We start from the raw sequence: 19,701 nt of genomic DNA on the forward strand, positions 1-19,701 counted from the left end.
AACTGTATAAATAGGATTAAAAAATCTAATGTATTTGTTAAATGCATCAGCAGGTTGGTCAAAACGTAAAAATCTGTTCCTTCAGAATTTAAGCAGCTTGAGTGGCTTTTATATCCCCTTAAAGCATATTTTACAGATACCGAGAATTAGAACCACTGTAACAGCCGTTACAGTTGATCGTAAAATTAGCTTTTCAGAGAAAATGTCTCTTTTTGGCAGTGTTGTATAAAGTACTGAAATCTCAGAGTCAAGTAAAAGTACAAGTACCTCTCCAAAATATGACTTTGGTAAAAGTCCAAGTCACTGACTGAAATGTTACTTGAGTTAAAGTCTTAAAATATCTGAAACTTCTTGTACTTAAGTATGGAAAGTACTGTAAAAATGGATGTACTCAAGTAATGTAATGAAAAGTACAAGTAAAAAGTAAAACAAGGCAAATGCAGTTTGAATGACATTTTTTATATTTTGGTAAACTTGTCAAATACACTTAAAATAATGTACACAACCAAGTGCAGGCAAAATTAAACCTGCTAATAGATATACCTGCAGGCATCATTTAGTTAAGAAAATTAGGTGCTTTACCTATAGCACAAGGTTAACTTAACCTGCTTTACAACTGAACCAGCTTCTTAGTAAACCCTCCAGGACAGAAAATACAAAGTTTTTGTAAGCCTCAAGTTTTCCCTTCAAGTAAGGTCAGTGCTGAAAATGAGAAAAATAAATAGTACAGAAAATGCGGCCAACATGAAGAAAAAGAGCTGTTACGATTACTCTACCTCACAAATCAGTGAATCAGTCAATGCTACAGTCAGTAGGTGGTGCACACAACTGGTCATTATGCAAAAGAAAAAAAGAATTGGGAGGGAAATGCAGCTTATTGTCATCTCTGTAAACCTGGTTTTGAACTTGCATGCCTTTCCTATATTCGTTAAATTTAGTCTAAATTGCTATCGCTATGGCTTCTGCCCCCTTGAACAGAGGAGTCTAGGTAGCCTGCTACAGTCAACATTAGGCCTAAGCTAAATACACCACGTATGGAACTGAAACAATGCCAAACAAAGTTCATTTATGGTCAACGTTTCACAATACAGTAGTGTCTAGTGACCAAGCTATAGTTACTGAAACAGGAGGATTATAACCATTTCATAAGACGTTACCTCGATGGTAGGGTGACCAGACGTCCTCTTTATCCCGGACATGTCCTACTTTTCAGACCTAAAAATCGTCCGGGATTTTGGTCAACTGCCTCAAAACACATTATATAGCTTACAGTGCATTGTGATTACATTGCCACTCCGTTCCACTACTCCATTCCAGGTTTCTTTGTATGGCAAATTAATCACGCCCTTCTCCCCAAATCCAATCACGTTGCATTATGTGTGCGAGTGTGTGTAGGAAAAGTAAAGATAACACCCCCCCTATCCTCCCCTTCTCATCAAAACCTAAATTGAGGTATTCAGCTGGATAATGTTCAGGTTGGCACCTTAACACTTGCTGGTCAACCTCTCTGGATGTCCACTCAAGGCATCACAACACCAAATTATTATTTTCTTTGCAGTTGTGAATCGTTTAAAACTTCCCATATTATTTCATTCCTCATAAATCATTTGCTTACTTAAACAAGCCACTCTAAAGAGAAAACTGTTCTCTGAATTTAGAAAACTAAAACTACATCAAAATCTTGCCTTATGCGATGATCATGACTTCTCTACTGTCAGACAGACCACAAAACAATCCTCACTCCCTCCTTGCATGAACTTCCTCTCACCTACTTTTCTTTCCAGCTTTTAGATAATTCATTATTTTTCATTTTGTTTACTAAATCATTTATTTATTTATCTATACTCTGTATCTTCAAAATCTTCTTTTTATTTTCTTTCTGTATTTGGTTGCTTAAGAGGAAAGGAGATGGGGCTTTTTCTGTTGTTGCTCCTCTTCTATGGAACAATCTACTTTTCCAAATTAGATCTGCCCACAGCCTGGATCATTTTAAATCGCTTCTTAAAAATCGTTTTTATTCCTTGGCATTTAATTGAACTAGTGTTTTGATTCTCTGTTTTTATTCATTTGTGTTATTGTCATTCTTGTGCAGCACTTTGGTGCAGTTTTATGCCTGTTTTTAAAGTGCTATATAAATAAATTTGACATTGCTTTTTTCTTATAACTCCTACCTGAGCTCCTCCCTGCTCTGCTGCCTGATCTGCTTCACTCTTCTTGCTCTCCTGTTTTATCCTAACTTTTCTGATTTCCTTCTTCTCTCTTTTTAGCTCCTCCATCCACTTTTCTAACTCGCCCATTCCTTCACTACTCATATTTTTTTGATTTGATTTTTGTTTTCTGTCGTACTTCATCCTATAACTCAGTCAGTTCTTTTTTTTGAGTGTTTAATTGGCCCTGAAAGTTATATTTTTCTATCAATTTATTTAAATTCTTTACTGAGTTAGGGTTTTGTCTTTCCATAAACTTCCAGTCCTTACACTGGAGTTTAGCTTTCGGTGTTAATTTGCTATTCCCTTTTCCCATTTTGAGCAAATTAGTCAATTTCGTTCCAGTCTTAAAAACACATAGGGTGGACTCTAAAAGACTGGATAAATTCTTAGCAGGACGGTGATCAATCCCCTGTTGTGGTAATTCTCTTCTCTTCAACCTTTTCAGGTGGGAAATTCTTGCCTACATGCATCCACCAGAGGTTCACCGTTTGCACTCCTGCGGTTTGGTATGAGGACAAATACCTAGTGGTATTTAAATTCCTCCAAGTACTCTCACACACACACTTGGTATTACGGGTTTTTCAGTTTACGCGGACTCCGCCGTCCTTCTGTTACCTATCAGTGCCTAGGATTCATGGGGTTTTACACCCCAAAGACCCTCAATCGTTCGCTCACTTTTTAATTTAAACGCTACTCACTTGTCCCCCTTCACGGACGTCCCGTCAGCAGCTGGTTTCCAGCAGGTGGGTCGGAGACACAGTCCTGGAAAAGATCTGTGAGACTCCTAGGAGCCTGCCGTGGCCACGGTCTTCTGATGTCCGTCTCTCCCGCTGGAAACCGCAGGTGTATCGGACTCCGGCTTCGAAGGAGCAATTTATCCATCCATCCATCTTCTTCCGCTTACCCGAGGTCGGGTCGCGGGGGTAGCAGCTTCAGAAGGGAGGCCCAGACTAACCTCTCCCCGGCCACTTCTTCTAGCTCTTCCGGGGGAATCCCAAGGCGTTCCCAGGCCAGCTGAGAGACATGTCCCTCCAGCGTGTCCTGGGTCTTCTCCGGGGCCTCCTCCCGGTGGGACGTGCCCGGAGCACCTCACCAGGGAGGCGTCCAGGAGGCCTCCTGACCGGATGCCCGAGCCTCAACTGGCTCCTCTGGATGTGAAGGAGCAGCGGCTCTACTCTGAGTCCCTCCTGGATGACTGGGCTTCTTACCCTGTCTCTAAGGGAGAGCCCAGCCACTCTACGGAGAAAACCCATTTCTGCCGCTTGTATCCGCGATCTCGTTCTTTCGGTCACGACCCAAAGCTCATGACCATAGATGAGGGTGGGAACGTAGATCGACCGGTAAATCGAGAGCTTCGCTTTTTGGCTCAGCTCTCTCTTCACCACGACGGACCGGTACAGCGCCCGCTTGACTGCAGACGCTGCGCCAATCTGCCTGTCGATCTCCCGCTCCCTTCTTCCCCCATTCGTGAACAAGATCCCGAGATACTTGAACTCCTCCACTTGGGGCAGGACAAACCCCCTGACCCGGAGAAGGTACTCTACCCTTTTCCGGCTCAAAAAAATGGCCTCGGATTTGGAGGCACTGATCCTCATCCCGGCCGCTTCACACTCGGCTGCGAACCGCTCCAGCGAGAGCTGCAGATCACGATCCGATGAAGCCAAAAGGATCACATCGTCTGCGAAAAGCAGAGATGAGATCCTAAGGCCACCAAATCGGATCCCCTCAACACCTTGGCTGCGCCTAGAAATTCTGTCCATAAAAGTGATGAACAGAATCGGTGACAAAGGGCAGCCCTGGCGGAGTCCAACTCTCACCGGAAACGAGCCCGACTTACTGCCGGCAATGCGGACCAGACTCTGACACCGGTCATACAGGGACCTGACAGCCCGTATCAAAGGGCCCGGTACCCCATACTCCCGGAGAACCCCCCACAGGGCTCCCCGAGGGACACGGTCGAACGCCTTCTCCAAGTCCACAAAACACATGTAGACTAGTTGGGCGAACTCCCGTGCACCCTCCAGGACCCTGCAGGGTGTAGAGCTGGTCCAGTGTTCCACGACCAGGACGAAAACCACACTGCTCTTCCTGGATCCGAGGTTCGACTATCCGACGGATAGTTTCCAGCAGGCGGGTCAAAGACACAGTCCTGGAAAGGATCTGTGAGACTCCTAGGAGCCTGCGGTGGTCACGGTCTTCTGATGTCCGTTCCTCCCTCTGGAAGCCGCAGATTTCTGCCTCTGCTCTCAAGCTTCATCTGAGTCTAGCCCTGCTTTTGTGGTCGTTATTTAATCTTATTTCGAAATTAAAATATCCAGGGTGGCACCCAATACCTCAAAGTCCCTGATTGATACATTTTGATGAATGTTCTCCCAATTATCTGAAATATATTTGATTTCTCTTCTTTAGTTTCTTCATCCGGGGTCTGAGTCTCTGTTTTGTCCATCTTTTCTTTGTCAGCCTTTAAATTTTCTTCCCTGGCTTTAAGTTTGTCCATCTTCAATTTAAGTCCAGCAATTTCTTGAGTGAGCTCTTCGTTCACCTTGCCAATCCAGTACAACTGTTGTGATTTCTCTTTCATTGAATTGTTAAAGTTTTTTTTATCGACCATTGTTCCCCATTGTATCTTCCTATTATGAGTTGACAGGGCTTTGCTTTCTGATTGTAGTTGTTCAATTGTCGCTTTAGCCTCGTCCAATTCACTAGTCAAAGTGCTGAATTGTTTTTTCAAATAATCATTTTTGTTGATCAGCCTTTCATTCTCTACCTGCCAGGTATCTTTTTTCCTGGCATTCAGTCTCTCAATCTTCAGCCTCAGATCTTCAACAGTTTTCTGAAGCTTCTTGTTCTCTTTTGTAAGCTTCCAGCAGCTCTTCTCCAAACTCTCCACGTTCTCCAGCAATACATTTCGTCGCGCCATCGTTCAGTTTTGTTTGAGATTGAAGACTGCAAATGAATTTCTCTGTGGAACCTGGGAATACAAAGACAGGCGGCTGTGATGTCACAGACAGGATGAGTGACATCACAGCTTCATGTCAAAGCCACAAGAAGTCTGTTGGGTGAGGGGGAGGGAGAGGGGGGCGGATGTTGTTTTTTTTTAACTTTATTCGCAGACACACTGTATAACGACAGAGTTATGCCTCATTTGTTCTGCCTCAAGAAAAAACAAATACAGATAAACATATTCAAGATAAAGAAAAAGCTAAGGGTTCATTTAAAGCAACACAGATTCCAATTGTTTTATTTTCTGTAGCTCTTTTTCTGTCATCTTCATGTCGAATCTTCACATTCAAAGACAAACTCCCAGGATTTTCTGGTTTTTATTCATTTTTATTTTCCACAGATTGTGAGAACATCCCACCTTTAAATGGCTTGTTTTCCGGTAGAGAAGAGACATTAAAAAAAAAAAAAAAATTAAAGAAAGGCAACAAGATTCTATGAAACAGTGTCATTGTTTTTATTGTTTTATACTTGCGCATATGTATTAATTGTTTTTATCTTGTAACCAGGTTGCTATGTATTGCAAATTTTTTGCTCAGGTCCCTCTTGAAAATGAGATCTAGATCTCAACGGGGTTTACCTGATTAGATAAAGGAATATGAATTACACCCATTGAGTAAATATGAATGCAGCAGCGCCCTCTGCTGTTTGACAAAGGTTAAAAAAACCCAAAAAACTACTTGCCGCATGTTTACGTTTATTTAGTGTTATGTCACCGAATATCTTACAAAACTCAAACTCTTATGCATCACTCAATCAGTAGGTGGGATCAAAACACTTGCGTTTCTCTCTCTCGCTTTTTTGTAACGAGTAACTAAACCACACATTGAAAATGTATCGGAGTAAAAGTACGCAATTAAGTTCGGAAATATAGTGAAGTAAAAGTGAAAGTCATCAAAAATTTTCATACTCGAGGAAAGTATGAAGTACTCCAAAATATACTTAAGTAAAGTAGTGAAGTATTTTTACTTCGTTACTATACAACACTGCTTTTTGGTGCACTAGCTTGTGCTAATTAATGGATATAAATGGACTTTCAAATCAATTCAGGCAATAAAGGTTCATTTCTGCTCACCGATTAAGACAAATGTAACAGTGCAAATTAATGAACATAATTTTCATCTCTACTAAGAACCTGAAGCAGTTGCAAACCAGACGTATCTGTGCCATAATAGCTTAAAGATTCAACATTTGGATATCGGTGTAAAAGTACGACACAATCGATGTGAGCAGGGATCCATGTTGTTTCGTATGAACACTTCAGGCTGGTGGTCATATTTATTTTGGGCACCTTTACAACAATGCAGCTTTGTTAAAAGCCAGCAGGCCAAGCGCTGTTTTGCGTCCGACCCAGTCCGTCCCAAAGCTGGACGTGCCGACGACCCGTCTGGAATTCATCGGCCTCTGCAGTCATGTGGTTGGATTTAGTGGAAGATGATAGTATTAATATGATAGTATTATATGTCTGCAGGAAGAAATGAGTCATTTCCTAATGCACTATTGAGTGGATGGAAATCCAATCACATTTGGTAGATGTTTTTGTGAAACACATCAGGAAGTTCACTTGCAAGAAAAGTTGTAAAGCAGTGAAAAGCAAAGAATTTCTTGGTACTTTATTTAGAAATATTTTGAAACCTCTCAATAAATTAATGTGATTCAGTCATTTCCATTGGGACAATTAATCCTTTCTATTTCAATCAAAAAGTGGATGATAAGTTTTAGCTTACAGAGACTTTAGAAGTCATTTGATTTGTCTTTCAGTTCCTGTGTTTAGATGTGAAGTAGAATAGGAATGTGATTCATCTTTGAGAATCTGTTCTTTTTTCAATTTATCAATTTTAACAATCAGGAAACACCCAAATTAAAAGTTGTTTGTTCTGTTACCATCAGGTTGTTTGCACTGGAGAGAAAAATAAACCTTTGCCCAGTTCTGCCCCTGCCACAGGCTCGCCGTCTCCATCTCCGCCGTCCATCTTTACCTTTTGTTGTTCTGTTTGCTTGATTTGTTTCAATTATGATGAGAGCCCAAATAAAATAAGTCAATTCACACAAACCGGATTGCAGCTCTGCTCTTCTAGATTGCCGTTTCCTCAGTCAATCATTGAACAAATAAATAACATGCAAGGCAATGCAAAGAATATCAATTCAGTTCCCTTTAGGGTCAATAAAGCAATTTTGAATTTCATTTGAACTGAATGACCTGCTTTGTTTTTATATTTTTAATTTTCTTTCAAATATTCAAATAACGAGAAAGTTTTTTTTGTTTGTTTTTTTTTTTTTTTTTTTGCTGCTGTTTTATCTCCAAGCAGCAGGAAATGGATCAAACTGGAAGGGCGTCTTCCATTTCTGGACAATGTCGCCCTCTGCCGGTCAAACGCACAAATCTACCGTTACCATGCCTACAGTCGGTTCGACTGTAAAGTTCTGTCGTCTCATCGTTGTGGCGCAAAACAGGACGTTTCAGCTTACTTTCTAAGACGTTCGTGCCCAAACAGGTTAGGTTATCGACTTTAAATTGAAGTACTTTCTTTCTGTATTCATTTAAGCGGTTCATATCCAAACGGTTCGCTGTATCTGTTGTCTTGAACCGGGGTGTAAATTAACAACGTCGCTTCGGGCATTTCGATGCGTCACAACTGTCTGATTCTGGACGCTTATCCGCTCTTAGTTTGTAGCTTTCAGAGTGAGGAATGGTCCAAAAAGAAACGATTCAGATAGAAAATGAACTAAAGTCTAGGAAAAGAAAAGAAAAGAATCAGAGCCGGCAGAGCTGCTGTAAGGCGCTGCCACCATGAGGGGCGCTGTTTTAGAGTTGTCATAACCAAATTAAAAACCAAATGGAGATCAAAGTTGTATTTAATGAAAGCAACAAGAAAAATATCAATCATCTGCAGGAATAGTTAATAAAACAAAATATTACAGCATTAACAGGTGAAGTGAATGAGATATGTCCCTACAATAAAATTAATACATTTGTAATTCAAAAGTATTCATCTTTTCTTTTTTGGGGGGGAGGGATGGTAGTTTTACAGGTTGACATATATGCGTCTCTGTAATTCTTGCATTTCATAAAGATCAGAGAAATCTGAACAAAAGAACCAAACAGATAGTTTCTTTAGTCCATCTATGATAAAGAGTGACACTGGTCTCCATAGTCCATCCTATAATGATACATAACTGTTGCAACACATTATCGCTCCTTGTAAACAGTTTGGTTCTAACCGTTTCCCATAATGTTCTGGTGTACATCCATCAGCATCAGGATGTCCAGGCGAACCGGCTGGAGGAACGTTCCCAGCGACACGGTGAGCTCCCATCAGGACCAAGCCCTCGGCTCCACCGTATTCCTTCTGCGGTCCTTCGGCCCGACCGCCTTCCTGCTCAGGGAGGACGGAGAGACGGCCACCTTTAAGGTCGGTCGCCTCGGGACAGTCGGGGTCCTCTCAAGAGACTTCGGGGACACATAGGATCCATCGTGTCCTCTTGTTGTCCAGGTGTGCTTGGGCGAGCGGCATACGTGCACCTGTCCGACGTTCGCCAGGGAGCAGCAGCCGTGCAAACACATCTGCTGGTATCACTGTCGCACAGTTTGCTCCGCAATTTCATTCAAATGTTGTCCAGGTTTTGAGCCAGCGACTTTCAAACTAGCATTTAATATTTTGGTAACACTTTACTTTGAAGGGGTGTGCTTAAGACTGTCGTAAGACTGTTGTCATGAAATGCCGTTTGGTAAAAAATAACACTTTTAATGGACTTGTAATGCAACTTTGCATTAAAGTGTCATTATTTACTTCATGAAAACAATTGTAAACATTAATAAAGACTCCCTTCGTGCTCCTGATGGATGTGTCATTTTTATGACACATTCTTGTCGTAAACATGGACTTTATTTTGGTAGGACTTCCAAATAAAGTCCTACCAATATTTTGATTTTTCTTCTTTTCCTGAAATCTCTGAAATTATTCATATTCTGTTGGTTCACACCAGGTAAAGAGATATTTTCAGGCAAACCTACTAGTTTGCAGAAGTTGGCAGTTTGCAATTACTTAAAAATTATATTTGCTTACAAAAAGATACAAATATTTTTAACCCTTACATTGATTTAAAGATGTGTGTGATTCCAGGCTTTTACTGAGGAAATTCCGGCTACCCAGAGAGCACCAGTGTAAGCTTTGCTGCCTTGAATACCTTTTCTAGTTTTGATGACGGGTCGACATCCGGTGGCCGTTGACGTGTTTTTCCGCTTCAGATGCCTTTCAGGCGGGGCTGTCGGAGCGCCAGCTGCTGGAGGTTCTCCAGGGTTCACACCAGGCTACAGCCTCTGCTGCTGAGACCCCCCACCAGAGCCTTCCAGGACAAGAGACCGGAATCATCTGCCGGAAAGAGATTCAGAACCGGGACGTGTGTCCCATCTGTCTGGAGGGGCTGCTGCAGAAAAAACAGCCTGTGTGTTACTGCAGGTGGGTTTGGATCGCAGCGGTTTCTGACTACCTCGGTTTCTGGGATGCGACGTACTGACGCCCCCCCATCTGTCCCCTTAAGGTACGGCTGCGGTAACAGCGTCCACATCTCCTGCATGAAGGTGTGGGCTGACCACCAGGGCCTGTCGGATGGCCGGGAGATGCTGCGATGCCCCCTGTGCAGGGAGTGCTTCAGCTCCCTGCAGCTGCTCCAGGAGCAGGCAAAGAACGCGGCCCGGCTCTTCACGGCTGCTGAGAGGGAGCGAGCAGAGAGACACCTGGGAGTGGTCTGCTGCAGCTGCAGAGTGGGCCCGGTCACCGGGACCTGCTACAGGTGGGTTGGACCGGAGCGACGCTCCTGCAGCCAGGCTGCCCACCTTAGAAGAGACTCATCCAATTTACTCAGCACAGGATGGGGAAGCAAACACCACCTAGCTGCTATGGTGGTGTTTGTTACGGTACAAAAGCCGACTGGAACCAGAGGCTAAGGGTAACACAGACTCACCGGTACCAAAGAACCACACGTCTGAGGAAACTCCATCTTAGCCGCAGCATCGGGTTTCAATATGGAGCCTTCGCGCTAGTAACTGGCAGTCAAACCATGTTAGTGCCGACTGAACGTGTTTTACCGTCGCGACCGATCTGAGCTCACCGTTGTCAGGAAATGTAATCAGGTTGGTGTGTTAGTAGTGTGAACGCCTGTGAAACACGACAACCACAATAAAACAACAGTCTCCGGGAAAGAAGATTGCTTTGCCAATAAAGTCCAACTGTCGGAGAGAAAGGGAGAGAGTTGGGTTGAAGCAAATCAGAGAAACTAAACGGGGCCTGACCGTCATCTCAAAGCACAAAGAAAAAAAACTCTGCTATCCGTAGTTAACAGAAAGTCTCACCGACCTACCTGGTAAACCAGAAATATGTAGAGGGAACCCCAAACGTACCCGCCTCAAACTTTTACTCACCAAAACAAGCTCCAGAGCAGGAGGAGACTCTTCTGGTGAGCCTCGTTGGTCCTGGTTGGTTCTTCTCAATTTCTCCATCCTGAACTGGCACCGGCATCAATTCTGATTCCACTGAGGGAATTTAAAGTAAAAGGAAACCGGACCGGTTTTCTCGCTTTGATGCTCTGACAGAAAATAGCATTTATCTTATGACAGAAAGCAGATCAAAAAAGTTCATTGTGTCTTTTGCAGATGCTGCCTCTGCAGCTCTCTGTATCTCTGTGAGACCTGCGCAACGCAAGGCAGCCACTCGCAGCATCCTCTTGCTACGAGAAAGGTAACCTCAGCCAGTCGCACTGCTGCGACCTAAACGGCTTCTGAACGAAACCACCTTTTCCGCTTGAAACAGACCAGAAAAGAAGAGTGGACTCCTGCGTCTGCGGGCTCCTCCTTGGATCCAGAGCCACAGGATGGAAGGTGCGTTCAGGAAGGATTTAGTTCCTGCAGTGTTCACGTGGTTACCAAGTGTTGCCGTCTTCTCCTCAGCGCTCCGGCGGAGCCTCCTGCGGAGGTCGTGTTGGAGCGTGTCCCCGCGGCCGTGGTGAGGCGCGGCTCTCGGCTGCTGGATGAGGGGATGCAGTGTCGGATCTGCCTGCGGGGATTCGGTCTGGGTCAGCGGCTCCGAACTCTTCCCTGTCAACACAAGGTACACGCGCTCTTCCTGCTGACCCTGCCGGTGTTTTCAAACTTTAAAACTGGGATATGTTTTCCCTGGCGTCCCTTTCTAGACTCCACCGTCTATGGTTGAGCACAAGTCAGATGAGAAACAAACTACAGTAAAGGTGTAATGTTTTAATATCCATTTCAGACGCTTCAACTCTACAAACTAAACTTGTAGAAATATTTATCATCGTCATAAGAATGATCTTTGTGGCAAATCACGATACAAACAGAGAATCCCGGTGACTTGAACTTACGTTTGGGTCGTAATATGTCAAAACGTGAAGACGTTTAAGACGTTCTAATACTCTTTTGTCGTCTGTTCCCTCAGTTTCACGTGGACTGCGTGGACCAGATCCTCCTGAGGTCACGCTCCTGTCCCCTAGACGGATATGTCATCTACTGTCAGAGACCGACGGACAGGAAGAGCTCTCCCGAGGTCGCCTCCGTCCCGCAGCAGGAAGACTGCCTGAAAGACCTGTTTGTCCCTGGGATAGCGCTACTCGCTCAAAATACCAAACCCTCTCCTGCGTGTGGAGCTCCTAACTCGGAGGTGCCGATGGACGCCTCGTCTTTTAGTCGTCTAGCGCCGAATACCCGCAAAAAGACCCGAGGCGGCATGGCCGCCGGGAAAGCCAAAATGCATCCGAAAGATGCGGACGAGGAGACCGTTAGAGACGCGACGGGAGACGGCTTGGAGCTGAGAATGACCGGATTTTCCATAAACAAACAATAATAGCAGACGAGGATGTCTGCATTTTTCACTCGATGCGTTCTAATCTAATTATTAAATCAGTCAAAATCATTTAGAGTATTTTGGTATGAAGTAAGTTTATTAAGCAAGTTCTCAAAAGATGCAACAACTACAACAACACTAACAGCACTACAAAGGTAAAAACACAAGCGGTGGCCCGTTCGGAAGAAACCAAAGGGCGTGACGATGGATGGATCTGTACGGCATATTACATTCATCTGGATCGCTACAAAAACCAGAGCGACGACAGGTTTGTTGTACTCGATGACAATATTTGCACAAAGTGTTGAAAACTCCTTCTCGTCTCGCCGAAAAAGCAGGGAGACGTTGCGTTTTCGAGCTGATGATATTCGTGATTGAGCTACATGTCTTAGAAGGCTCCGTCCACTGAGACGACCTTAAAATAAGTCACGGCGACACAACGTGAGTGGATCGTTCCACCTTCTTTCAAATAGAAACCAAAATAAAACAAACAAACAAGATGACATCGTTAAACTACTGCTCACGGAAAATGGTATCTACGTATAAAAGCCAACACTTGAATACACGGAATCGATCATCGATCGTGATTAAAAGTAAGTAGCTGTAGAGCTATAATGGAAGACTATAAAGGTGAAGTTGAATTGCAAGAAATATTCGTTTGTGGTGAGAATTATTCTGTTTGATTTCAAAACATATGGACGAAATCCATAAAGGCTTCGTCACTTTATGGACCGAGGCCAGTTGTTCCCAGGACTGATGACTCGCAAACAAAGGTGTGTGACTAACTCCCTTGAAAAGCATCAAAACATTTAGTCGATTGATGGCCAATCATTCCAATCGTGCGCAAAGACGTGAAAAACGTATTGAGATCCTGGCCTAAAAGTATCCTGGCTGGATCGGTGGGCGATGAAAGTGAAACCTGTTTCACGTTAAAGCATATAGACCCGTTAAGGTAGATCCCCTGAATACATTTCTAAACTTGGAAATAAACTAACATTGGCTCTTTCGCTCCTCTCCAACTGTTGAGTAAAAATCCCAGAGTTGGAATTACAGTACGCCCTGTATGGCAAGATCTGACGGTAAAAACATTCAGTCACCGAGTTGTCTAAAAGCTATACTCTTGTGTTCACTCGCTAGAGGAAACATTCATTTTCATGCAAAGAAAAGCAACTGTAGACCTAAAATATCGTATATCACGTGTGAACGTAATGTGGCAGCTCTGTGCTTGTGTATATTAGTCTTTCTTCGGGTCAGTGTTGCAGTCCTCTTGAGGCAGTGTGTTCAGCAACCGAGTGAGAGTACCGAGAATTAGGAAAGCTTGTTGAATTTAAAGCAGGCATTTGTGGTGAGGATAGGTGCAACTGTCCATCCTGCAGGTTCAGATTTTCAATAAATACAAGGAAACAAATTACATTTTGTGACTACGGGCAGTAAGAAAGGCACCGTCTGTAATGCAAACACTGGGAATGGTTACGCTTTGAAGAATCTCGCTGGTGGTCTTCAGATTTCAAGAAATGAGAGAATGAGGTGCAGAAACCTTTTAACCCTCCCGTTATGTTCAAATGTTTTCCCCAAAACAATTTTACATCTGATTATTGCTAACAATTTCCATCAAAATTTGATGATGATGTTTTTCTAATATCCACTAGGAAAATATAAAGAAAAATCAATGGTTATACATGAAAATGTTTTTTTTTTTTTCCTTTTTCACTTCCTGTGTGTAAGTATGACCTAGTAATCTTGTCCAAGTTGTCTACTCCTCCTTTGGTAGTAAAGGGTCTTTCTTTCTTCCTGGTCCTTTCAAGTGCTCATTTCAACACTTTTGTGCAAACTGTTCATGAGCACAACATGTTGTATGTTAGCCCCTCACCCCCTTTTTAAGGATTCTGAAAATGTGAAAACGACTACATCGTGTGGCAATGTTTAAGGTTTCCCTTAAAGAGAATATTCGTATGTTTGCCCACTCCTCTGTGTCCACTCAACATGGATCAAATTTGCTCATGACAACAGAAAAGGCTTTTCAGCTCCTGCTTTCTCACAGTTTACTAGTGAGGTAAAGAGAAAAAGGAAAGGGTGTGCAGTATTTGTGTCTGTGTATCAGATGAAATTAGTTTCAGAGTAGCATACAAACAAATAGTATCACTTTGGACCCTTTGGGAACCTACATTTGACTGCTCTGTGTCAGTCTGTGTGGGGGGTTAAAACTACATAAAATAACTCATCTTCATTTTGTATGCTCTTTATGCTTATTAAGTCAAGCAGAAGAAGTTCCAAACAGGAACTTCTTCTTTAGATAACAGTTTTCTTTAGATTTTTAACCTTTAAAATGCGTCAATTTGATCCGCAACATAACGAGAGGGTTAAACGACACCTGCGTCAGGATTCCATGTGAAACGTAGATGTGCCGTGCTTCTTCAGTCAGCTTATGCTTTCTTTGGCAAAGTTGTACAATCGTGGGACTCGACGACAACGATGCCCAAGTAAACACAAATTTGAGGACGTGATTCCAGTCACGAGCTCTAACTTCTTTTGGTCAAAGGTCTTCCCTCCCGGACGTGCTTGGTGCTTCTCTTCTCTGCCTTCCCTCTTTCTCTCGCCTTCCGAAGTCGTCGAGGTGGCGGCGTACCTTTCGACTCGCTGTCCTCTTGAGCGCTGGATGTATCCATCCCATCCCGCTCTTCGGGAATATTGGGAATAGCTCCGCTGCTCCCGTCGAGAATGTTCCTTAGGGAAGGGTCCTCTGGCGTACAAGTGGCCGTGGTGCCGCTCTCGCTGCTGCTCAGGTCTTGCTCCTCGCCGTAACGGCCGCCTCTGCCGTGATGCGGCAGCGAGGAGCCCCTCGTCAACGGCCTGTCGCGGGTGTTCTGCAGGGGCTCGTTCATGTCCACGCCGGAGTCCAGGCTGGTGTCGTTGCTGCTCGGTGGCCGGTGGCGACTCTGGAGCTCGATGATGGAATGGCGAACCTGGGCAACTGGTTTTCCGTCCAGAGACACGAACCAAGCCCTGGGGTGAGCCGATGACGACTTGCCGCGAGTCAGTTCCAGTAAGGTGCGCTCAGAAATCCCCTGGAGCTCGCCGCTGTGGCCGCTGCTGAAGGCCTCCATACCGGCCGCTTCGTTGAGAGTCCCTGGCACAGATACGGAGGACTCCAGGAGGTTACTGTAGCGCCCCCAGACACCGGCAGTAGGACCTTGTCCTGGTGGGGGTGTCTCCAGAGAATGAGGCTCATCCGGATTGCCCCGCCGTGGACTGCTCCCACCTTGAGAGTGGACTTTGGGTAGTGTCTGGGTGTAGTCGTCTTTGCTTCCAGGCTCAGAATGAGGGTCGTACTCGTCTCCGTTCCTGGGGAAAGTGGCAGCCTTGCAGCCTGGTAGCTGCTGCTCCTGAGTGCCAAACAGCTCTGGAGCTTGAATAATCGCCACCGGCTGGTTGTAGATGTGAACCGGTTTGTCTCGAAAGAAGTCGTCAGAGTTCACGTTGGCCCGATTTTGCTCTGCTTTTTCACATATCCGAGCCACGTCCTGGTTGTTGATGTAGTGCAGCAGAGGCCGAGTCCCCTTCATCCGATCTGAAGCGATATTGTCGTAAGGAGGAGCTGCGGTCAGACTCCCTGGATCCTCCACGTAGATGTTGTAGTTGGCTTTGTGTCTGGGTGTAGATGAAGGTTCGCACCGAACGCTGCAGGAGGTAAAGCTGTTGTCGCCAGATCGGAGAAGCAAACCCTCCTCCGTGTGGGTGGAGGTCGTCTGGTCTTTTTTTACTACAGTGAGTTTGGAAAAGCGGGCCCTTCTCCTCCTCGTGGCTTCTCGACGGGAACTGCTGGATGTGGAAACGGCAAAACTCAATCGGGTTGGTTATCTGGACACTGAGCAACCTTTATTTTTATCTATTAGAACTGAATGTTTTTCTTACGTACCCGCAATGACAGAGAAGCAAGGACAGGAATCCAATCACTGTGGCAAGAGTTCCTCCCAGTATTCCCACCAAAAGATAGGTGTGGTAAGAGATGAAGTCCATAGAACTTAGGTATCCCAAATAATCTACCAAGTGAAATGACAGGTTTGTCCTGGTATCAGATACTGTGTTTACAGAGGTGTGAAAAGGTGTTTACCGCCTTATTTAATCACATTTTTTAAATTCAGATTCATGAGCAATCAATGGAACTCAGCAAAGATTCAAAACCTCTTTCTGTCTAACGAGACAAGAAATCAGTAATGGCTAGAAAATGGCTAAAATATTAAACGGTGGTGAAGGAGTGTAAAACATGTTTTTATGTGACGTAGAGATCACAGCTCAGGTACCTTTTGCCGAAGGGTGGGGGGCAGCGATCCAGTAGCCCAGATGGGATGCGGTGTATGTCCAAACCAGTTCGTCACCAACTGCTTTAACTATTCCCAGACCGTGATTCTCCCAGGCACCTTCACAGAGCGTCGGTTCACGTAGTCAAGTTTATGTCACTCGTGCATTCTGATATTCTCAAAGAGTTTTACTCCTACCTGTTTTCAGGTTGAAGGCCCAGGCGGGTACCGTGTTTGAGGATCTCAAGTGAGTGTTGTGTTCCAGCGGCAGGCTGATTTGGATGGGTCCTCGGACCTCAAGCTCCTCGCTGCCGGAGTGCAACTGAATGCTGACGGCCGCTACCGCCTTCAGCTCGACGCTTCTGAGCACTGGAGAGATTTCTCGAGAATTTCAAATCTCTAGGTTCGGACGAGACTTAGAGAGTAAAATTAAATACTAACCGGATTTACTGCTGATGATCCCTGGGGTGCAGTCCTTTGTGCTGTGCTGTGGCACAGTCAGGTACGCCATCAGTGAAGAGATGTTGCTTTTGTCAGAGACGGTGAGGAGGTTCTTGGGGAACTTGGCCTTAGGTTGCGATGAGCTGTCTGTGAAAAGGTGATGAGTAAAAAATATTTTTGAATATGTGTTTTTATGTACATTTTCTCACTAAGATGAAGGTGAACCTACCAGGTAAGTTCCTGGTGATGAGTACTGAGTCATCAAACAGCCAGATGTTTCCCTGACTGTGAGGGAGCAGCAGCAGCGTCACAGCGGAGAAAACTAATAAAACCAAAAATGCTTATGATCAACAACACGTTTAAGAGAAAAAGTTACATTTAAGGCGTATTTGGTGTAATAGGAACAAAAACCACTACATTAGCTGGATAGGCCTGGAAAAAAAATGACAAACAAAAATGTAATTGTGTACATTAGACACTAGATGGCGTCCTCATTCTCATGCGTCTTCCTAGGACTCCCCAGTTTGGATCACAAGCACAAAGGGGAGGTGTCTCTGAAAAACAAGAACCATAAAACACCTGCTCCATCCTCCATCTAGGCCGCCACCTTCCTGCTGTGTCGTTGCCAAACCCATAGATGAACAATCCCATCAGGAGCCCCCGGCCTCCCTGTTTCTGAGCCGAACAAAGATGGTCCGGTGACACATCGATGGAGTCAATAAAATAAGCAGAGCGCATCTTATGTGTTGTCACGGGCGCCTCAGTAATGCTCATGAATAATGCAGATGTGAGGGAGGCTGAGGTTTCTGCTGACTACTGTAAATAACATGGAAGGTGCTCCTAAATGTACCGTCTCTGTGAGAAACTCACTTGGTCTCTTGGTGGTGCTCCAGGGCAGGGGGGTGGGTACATACCCCTCCTTACTGCCCAGCAGAGTCAAACAAACACCCGGATTGTAGGGCACCCGGAGCAGGACCTCCCCGTCCTCCCCCGTCCGGGCTGAACTCTTTGAGGTGTGGTTCAGGTAGACGTCCACGGAGGCCCCGGCCAGGGGCCGGCGGGTCACCAGGTCTCTCACCAGAACCTTCAGGGAAAACTGGGCTTCTGGGGAGAAAGCAAGGAGGAGATCAGAGCTGCATGTGTGATGAGATGCAAGGTCCATGAAAAAGTGATTAGGTGAGAGTATGGCAAGATCTGACGGTAAAAACATTCAGTCACAGAGTTGTCTAAAAGCTGTACTCTGTGTTCTATCGTTCACTGAGACGATGGAAAATTACACCGATACACACAAGATCCAGGAGCTTCACCTCGATTCCACCGGGGCCTCGTTTACACTGAGGCTCCAGGTCAGCAGCTCTGGGTTAATAATGAGGGAACTGCTGTGGAGCGTTGTTCGTGGACATTCTGTCTCCCGACAAAAACACTGCTTCTCTGGGTTTGCCCTGGCATCATCTGCTCATGTTTACCTGTAGCTGAGGTGTCTCCCACGGCGGCTGGGACGCCATTGTCCCCGAGCGGAGATGAGGGCGAGGACAGGCCTCCGCCCTCCGCCGCCGCTCTCAGCGGTCCATCCAGGCAGATCAGCAGCGAAGACGGCAGCAAGAGGATCAGCAGCGGCGGCAGGGAGCGATCGGCAGCGGACATGGCGGCAGGCCGGCGGGGATCAAAGGCATAACGAGGCAGGCGCGAGCGGAGAGCGCGAGGATCGGGAGGTCCGGCAGTGTTTGTGCGCGTCACGCGGGGCCGAGGGTGGAGGGGAGAGGCGCGTGAAAAAACAAAACCAAAAAAAAAAAAAGATGCGCTGATGCTGAGGCTGGGCGTGTGTTCGAAGATCGTCTGACATGAACAGATGCCTCACTAACCGACTGAAATAAAGCTAACCTACATGTACAAAATGTTTCGTATACAATATGTAATTTTTCTAGAACTCGGAGACCTGCAACAATGACATTACATTTTATTTTCCAAAACTATATTACTTTTTTTCCCCCTTCCCTCCTCATTCTTTTTCTGCTTTTATTTTTCTCCACAGTTGATTTAATCATTATTGTTCTTATCGTTTGTCTAATTTTATTTTGTTTTTTCCGGTTATTTTTTGTGATTTGTTCTTTTGTTCAGTCTTGTATTTGACTCCCCTGCATAATACAGTTATGTTTAAAAAAACATCATTCACTGGAAATAGTCACGTAGGAGTAACGTGCGCAACAGAAGCAGCCTACTTTATATTCTATATAAGCTGCATATTTTTCATAAGCCTGACAGATTTTAACTTGTCAATTATCACCAGAAAATACTGTGGTAAGACTTAGTGGATCTCCATGCGGAGAGTTATGTGAAAAAAACATTTATAGTGAGGCGTCTTTGACTAAACAAGATCTTTGTTAAGATAGAAGCTCTTACCGCATCATTGATGTGTTTTTCCCTCTTATAGTTAAGTTTCCTCTTTAAAATGAAATATTACTGCAATAAAGTAAATGGCTAATAATTGTTCTGTCAACTGATTCATTATTAACTTTGGTATGATTTAGAAATGCTAAATCAAGCAATGAATCTTTGACTCTTATTCTGAAGGGTTTTATGCAACAGAATCGACCCGGATTCTTCACCCTTTGTTTACCAAATATAGCTGAAGAAAAAAAAATAAAGAAATAAATCTGAACTTTTAGTTGTAATTCTAAACTAAAATTTAAAAAAAATATCCAACACCATATTGCAAGTTTTCATCTCTCATAAACATTCTGCAACAGCTTTTTGACTTCCTGTCCACACGGGGGCAGTGTTCAGCCCACGAGATGTTTGATGCAACTCGCTGTGATCTGGACCCGGTCATATAAATACAAAATAATAATAATAAAAATGAAGTTTATTTGCACAAGTCCTAATAAGTGCTTCAAC

The 19,701-nt window shown here is 44.5% G+C and overlaps 2 protein-coding genes across 4 annotated transcripts; one reads left to right on the plus strand and one right to left on the minus strand.

The window, feature by feature from the left end:
- The first annotated feature begins 7,548 nt into the window (after nucleotides 1-7,548).
- On the plus strand, nucleotides 7,549-12,136 carry zswim2 (zinc finger, SWIM-type containing 2). The gene is given in 11 exon segments (XM_028010884.1): nucleotides 7,549-7,612; nucleotides 7,615-7,705; nucleotides 8,467-8,623; nucleotides 8,705-8,781; nucleotides 9,335-9,375; nucleotides 9,460-9,670; nucleotides 9,753-10,004; nucleotides 10,864-10,948; nucleotides 11,021-11,088; nucleotides 11,158-11,317; nucleotides 11,663-12,136. Coding segments are annotated over 11 exon segments (1,596 nt in total). The 5' UTR covers nucleotides 7,549-7,563; the 3' UTR covers nucleotides 12,068-12,136.
- A 7-nt stretch (nucleotides 12,137-12,143) lies between these two features.
- Nucleotides 12,144-18,719, minus strand: fam171b (family with sequence similarity 171 member B). Of its 3 annotated transcripts, none has more exons than XM_028010881.1 (8): nucleotides 18,273-18,719; nucleotides 17,677-17,910; nucleotides 17,036-17,128; nucleotides 16,807-16,953; nucleotides 16,564-16,734; nucleotides 16,369-16,485; nucleotides 15,984-16,107; nucleotides 12,144-15,883 (listed from the first exon to the last, which is right to left on the minus strand). In XM_028010881.1, the coding sequence occupies exons 1-8, from the start codon at nucleotides 18,448-18,450 to the stop codon at nucleotides 14,587-14,589; spliced, it is 2,361 nt and encodes a 786-aa protein (XP_027866682.1). In that variant the 5' UTR covers nucleotides 18,451-18,719; the 3' UTR covers nucleotides 12,144-14,586. The 3 variants fall into 3 exon arrangements, with proteins under 3 accessions (XP_027866682.1, XP_027866681.1, XP_027866679.1); XM_028010880.1 differs by having other exon boundaries at nucleotides 12,144-15,886; nucleotides 17,677-17,907; nucleotides 18,273-18,718; XM_028010878.1 differs by having other exon boundaries at nucleotides 12,144-15,886; nucleotides 18,273-18,716.
- Nucleotides 18,720-19,701: the final 982 nt, after the last annotated feature.

Source organism: Xiphophorus couchianus, chromosome 24 (genome assembly GCF_001444195.1).
Source record: "Xiphophorus couchianus chromosome 24, X_couchianus-1.0, whole genome shotgun sequence".
In the NCBI taxonomy this organism is placed as follows: Eukaryota; Metazoa; Chordata; class Actinopteri; order Cyprinodontiformes; family Poeciliidae; genus Xiphophorus; species Xiphophorus couchianus.